Source organism: Phalaenopsis equestris, unplaced genomic scaffold (genome assembly GCF_001263595.1).
Source record: "Phalaenopsis equestris unplaced genomic scaffold, ASM126359v1 Scaffold222694, whole genome shotgun sequence".
NCBI classification, from domain to species: Eukaryota; Viridiplantae; Streptophyta; class Magnoliopsida; order Asparagales; family Orchidaceae; genus Phalaenopsis; species Phalaenopsis equestris.
This window is the reverse complement of record NW_018240854.1, coordinates 1-5,899: the sequence shown is the minus strand read 5'-3', so window position 1 is coordinate 5,899 and position 5,899 is coordinate 1. Positions and strand designations below refer to the sequence as shown.

The window sequence follows — 5,899 nt, the reverse complement described above, 5'->3', positions numbered from 1 at the left end:
GTGTGTGTGTGTGTGTGTGTGTATGTATATGTTTTTCTCACTAATGCACGTGACATTCTAATGACTTCATTCATATATACATATATGTTGTTAACTATTAAACTGATAATAAGTATGTTCACTACTCTCCCTCTCATAATGTCTTCTCAAAGTTAGACTTCCAATGCAATCATGATGCCTAACAACTATTCAATCATAGTCATTTAAACTCTTTATATAATGAAGAAGAAGTAGAACAAGGTCATAAAACAATCTTCATTATTGGACACAAAATAGTTTAATAAGACAAAGGGTGGACATATGAAAAAATAATTTATAAAGAGTAATATTACTTATTATCACATATATGATTATGCTTACATCTCCAATCATCTTTACTTTGAAGACTTTGCTAAAACTTCAACAAAAGAAGAGGGATTACTCTTAGGTTGATTTTGAACTTTACTTAGGTGTGAATCAGTATTCTGAACGTTTTTTATATAAAAGGGGAGTTATAAAAGAGGGAAGGTTTTATTCATTCATTTCACGTCATTTTCTTTTTAAATAGGGGTTATTTAAAGACTTATGATGCATTAAGCTAAAATTTCATCCTAATTAATACATTATTAACTATGTGTCATATTTTAATATGTTTATAATAAGATGAGCTTAACTTTATTAAATCTTTTTCTTGCTTTTATGAAATTTTATAGGTTCAAGCAATGTTTGAGTTGAAACTTTTTAAAATTAACTTTAAAATAATTTGATATCTAATTTTAATAAATTTATAGTAAAACTAAATGGCTCAATGAGATTAATGGATCAATACCAAAGTAATCCAATTTGAGTTCAAAGGAACCCAAGTCGCACACTTGAAATATAGTTAAAATTTTAGGAGATTAAGTGATTGACCAATGATTTTAAAAGCTAGCAAACATATAATTAAATCAAACATCTAAATAAAATTAATCCAATGGGCTTAAAATAGCTCAAATTCTGACATAATCAAAGTACTCAAATATTCAAAAAATATTATTTGATCATTGTTGTGACTTAGTTGATCAATGGAATGCTTTAGAATTTTGGTGGAAATAACTAGAATGTTATTTTAAAAACTGCATAAAGGGAATTGATTTGGGAGAGAGCTCAAAATTGTTGAAGAATCTCAGAACTCTACTTAAGAATTAATTTTGGAACATTGCTCAAACAGCTTTATAGAACTAACATCATTAGATTGTCATTGTATGATCCAAAGTTAAACCTTAATTCACATAAAGGAAAAAAATGAGAAAATTTAGATGATTGGCAAACTTATGGCCAAAATAAGTTGATCAAGTCTCCAAATAAATCTAATAAGTTAAACTATATTCTCAAAATTAAGATTATTTTTTAAAATTATTGAATGTTCTGCATAATGAAATATAGCTTTTAAAAGAGTCTTAAGTTTGAATCTCATTACACATCATCCTTGGAGATGGAAGGAAAGAAATAATGAAATATAACTTCATGATTCTTTATGCACTATTAGGGCATACAATCATATTCAACCAGCAATGATATATCTCCCTTGAGGTGATTATCTCAACATACCGTCTTTTTCTTAATTTTTTAACGTCAGGCAAACTCAACTTCATATGGGGGCAGCCTTAGCTCCTTCCGAGCCTCAAAAAAGTACCACCTGAACGCTTTGTGGGGATTTTGCTGGTTGGAGAATATGGAGATAATGGCTGAGCATGGAATAAGCAAATCATGGATAAAGCCCTAAAATTGTCAGTATCATAAAGTCAAAGTTTAGATGACACGTATTGAATCAATACGACTTGCAAAAGTATGTACATTATAATATAGGTCAACCCTTGAAAATTTAATCTTGTTACTATTTTTTTATGAAAGTCTAATGGGGCACTATTCTTGTATGACAGACCAACAAGACACTATTCTTGCTCTAATGAAAAATGACACAAACATCATAGTTTCTTGGACAATTTGTCAAAGGACATTTATTATTTGATCTATTGAGAGACTCATCCATCCCGCAGATCATTAAACGATGGACTTAGATTGGAATGGTTGGGAGAAGTATAAGTATTAAAACATCTATCAACTTCTCGTTAACTATTAAAGTCTTGCCATCCATTTGTATAAGATCTACAAGCACCTCTGTATTGTTTCCTCATTAGCATTAATGTTCCCTTTATTAATATCCATAAACCTAAATGTTTTTTAAACCAAGGCACAACTCATAACACTTTTTCTATACCTCATGTAAAAATATTTTAAAAAGTATCTAGGCTATGGGCATTATTTTTCTTCACATTACCATTACAACAACTAAGGTGCCCCAATGTATGATCAAAGTGCCCCAAATGATCAATAGTGGAGGGTGTCATTGGAAAATAAAACTATTCAAAATGACCAAAGGGAGCCCTTCAAACTCATGGAAACGACATTGGACCCAATCATGCCAATAGCAGAGGCTCAAACATACCTCTAGCAACGACTAATGTTCGCTTCTGATGGCGATCTTCAGAGTTTCTACTATCTTCGTGGTCATCTTAAATTTCAGAGGAAAGTATTTTGAACTAAACACAATATTCAAAGGTATTAAATAAAAAGCATTATAAACAAAAATAAATAAATCATGTTTCACTTCATAATAAAATATTAAAGTTTTAAGCCTTTCATACCCTCTATGTTGAGTGTCTCTCATACTTTTAACTACTTTGTCCTTAGCTTTTATGTTGAATGTTTTTTGAGTTTTAACTATTTTGTCCATGCTTTTTATGTCTATCAACTCTTGATGATATAAAATTGCAATAAGTTATATTTAATGCATAAGTTTATAATAGTCCCAAAACATTAATTATAGCCATTATTTGTCTCTCCGAAGAAGACACGCCATCGCGAAAGTAACAGGGGCTTAATCGTAATTCTGACAAAACTTCAGGAGAAACGTGTCAATTTGCCTAGCGTTAGCGGTTTTCTTCGTCTGATTACAGTTGAATCAAACATCCATTCCCGTCTTCTAAGTTCGTCATATTCTTCCATTTTCTTCTCAGATTCGATCAGTTCTTGCTCTTCTCATCGATTAGATGCTTTGGTGGCTCAGAGCTGATGGGTTTGGTGGGCACCATTCTTGGAATCATTGGATTTGGCTTCGGAATTCCGATCGGTATCATGATTGGATATTTCTTCTTCATCTTCTGCAATCCTGGTGTTGTACAGGTTCTGTGCTGTCTTTGTTTCTCGAATCCAATAATGTGAAGGAGTAGACGTTTGGTGTTTCTGGATCTTTATTTTGTCCTTTTACAAATGTTGAGCTCCGTGGATGAAGCCAAGCTCGGTTTTGATGGTTTTTTGTTTTAGTGGGGTTTTTTATTTGAATATGGTGGTTGGAGCTAGATGTTATTTCGTAATTTTGTTCCTCTATGCCGAATTTAGCTTTTCTTTTTTGGGATTAGGGAAAGGATTACTTTAATTGGATTAGTTCTAGTTCGAAGAGCTAAAATTTCTATAATAAGTATAGCTATTAAAATGCTTAAAGTGTTTTATAAATTTAAACGGCACCGCCGAGCTTCTCAGTCTACTATTGGCTAGGGAGTTTGCTTCTTCTTAACACGTAAATGTGTTTTCTAATGTCGCCTTTCTTTATGGATATGCGCGGTCTTTTTGTCTTGTTTTTGCTCCAATGTAACCTATTTTTTGATGTAGCAGCCTTCTTTTTCGGTTGATTTGGATGCAAAAGATAATGTTGAAATCTCATCTGTGAATTGGTCAGGATTTTAATTGTATATATATCTTTTTTGGACAAGAATAAGAATTTTATTTTCTGTGCGGGATTTGATCATTTTGTGTATCATCATCAAATACTGACAACAAAGCTATTTAAATTTTGTCCATTTTAGCCCTTCTTGGATGATGGTTTTTCCCTTTTCTTCATTTTCAAAGCAGGAACCCATTATTAGACCTCTGACCGAGCTAGATTCGGAGAGCTTGCATGATTTCATACTTGAGATTCCAGCATGGTTGAAGAATCCTGATTATGATAGAGTAAGTTTTCTTGGTTTTTTTGTTTCTGCTGATTTGATGATTTGCCTTCCTTTCACTTTCAGTAATCTGAAGCCTTGCGTTTACTTTTTCATGTTGTTGGTACTAATTCATTCAGTTCAGTTAATTTGCGCAACAATATTAAAGAAAAATCATAGGAAGTGTTTTTATCTTTCTTTTTAATCAACTTTATTGTAATTCTTATGGTAGTCTTGATTTGTCCTTAATGAAATTTTAGGTTTACGTGTTTGGATTTTATGAGGATTTTTTATTGATTAACCTTCATATAGATAAAAGCTGTCGGAGTATTATTTCCTTGTATAGAATCAGTTGTGGTAATTCTTTGTTTCTGGTTTTAAAATCAAATGTTGTATAACATATAAGCTAGAACTTTTGCAGTCAAGGATTCTCAAGGAAATCTCTAGAATATGAAATGTGGGATCATTAATAACTATTTTAAGAGAGATGATATGTTGCATACCAAAAAACTGTGTTGAAAGTGCATAAAAAATGTGGACATCATGTGTCTAACATACACTTAAAATTTTTAATAGGAAAAATGTTTTTGGCACTTCTGCCTACATTATAATAAATTGAAAATTAAAGGGAAATCTTGTCTTCTAAATTTAAATTAGTATAACACACTTTAGTTGCTTCTATTCTTTGTTTGAACACTTAAATAGTACCTCTACAATGTGGGAATAAGGACGCATACATCAAGTCTTCTCTTACGCAACATGTGCTAGTTATGCCCTATTTTTTGGTGCCATAAAAGAGTTAGGATAAATGTTAAGACGATGGTGATTTCTTTGATGAAAATAACGTCACATATAAAAATTTCAGATTCTTCATTTTATGGAAGTTTGGCATTTTTGACATGAGGAAATTATTCTTATTTTACTATTTTGTTTCTCTTGCAGGTTGATTGGTTGAATAAATTCATTTTTGATATGTGGCCTTGCTTAAATAAGGTTGTCCTCTTCCTCGTTTATTTTATTATTTATAGAGTTCTCATCTAGCATTCTCATATTTTTATTCCTCAGCTTAGGTTGATATTTTTCTTATAATCAATGTGCTGATTTTTTATTTGCTCTGTGGATCTTAAACAGGCAATATGCAATAGAATAAGAAGCTCAACGAGGACAACATTTGACCAATACATTGGAAAGTACTTCATTGAGTCCCTTGAATTTGACAATCTTACTCTTGGAAGTTTTCCACCAACAATTCATGGTAGGCCTTCCCCCCGTCTTACGCTTTTGCAAGGAATGAATACACCTATCTTAAGTAAAGGATCCAGTTGTGTGTTAAACATGCTGACTATAGCATGTTAAACCTTGTAAGCTTTATGATATTAGATATTTGCTTACAAATTGATATGATGTAAGAACCACAACCCCAATCTTCCAAAATTTATCCACAGTATTGGAAGGAATTAAAGTTTCTGTAGTTCAATTGATTTTGGCTATTATTAGTCTGTATATTATATGTGATCATAATATTATATTGAAACTCTGAATATAATTATTAGAGCAAACTATTTGTTTATTTAGAGGCCTCTTACGTGGAATGATTCAATTATCACACGAAGTAAAGGCAAAGAAATTAAGCATGCCAAAGGATGTTAAGATTCATGTGATTCGGTCATCACCTACACCATGGGTGAGCAGAGTGAGGAAGTAATCCAGTATTAAAAAGTCTTTTGGTGTACATGTATAAATGTAACTAGTGATTGTATTTTAATGAACCCAAATGTATATAATTTCATTATAAAGTGAAGTCTCAAATCTCCCTAGAAACTAAACTAACAAGAAAGTCTACTACTACTTTGTAAAATCAGAAGACCAACATAGATTGATGAAAAACACAACAC

At 31.6% G+C, this 5,899-nt stretch overlaps 1 protein-coding gene across 1 annotated transcript; it reads left to right on the top strand.

Moving 5' to 3' along the window:
• Positions 1-2,995: 2,995 nt before the first annotated feature.
• LOC110037647 (synaptotagmin-3-like) lies at positions 2,996-5,313 on the top strand (the record flags this gene model as incomplete). The annotated part of the gene is made up of 4 exons (XM_020742345.1): positions 2,996-3,204; positions 3,931-4,029; positions 4,947-4,997; positions 5,136-5,313. Coding segments are annotated over exons 1-4 (439 nt in total), but the record flags the coding sequence as incomplete, so codon positions are not given.
• Positions 5,314-5,899: the final 586 nt, after the last annotated feature.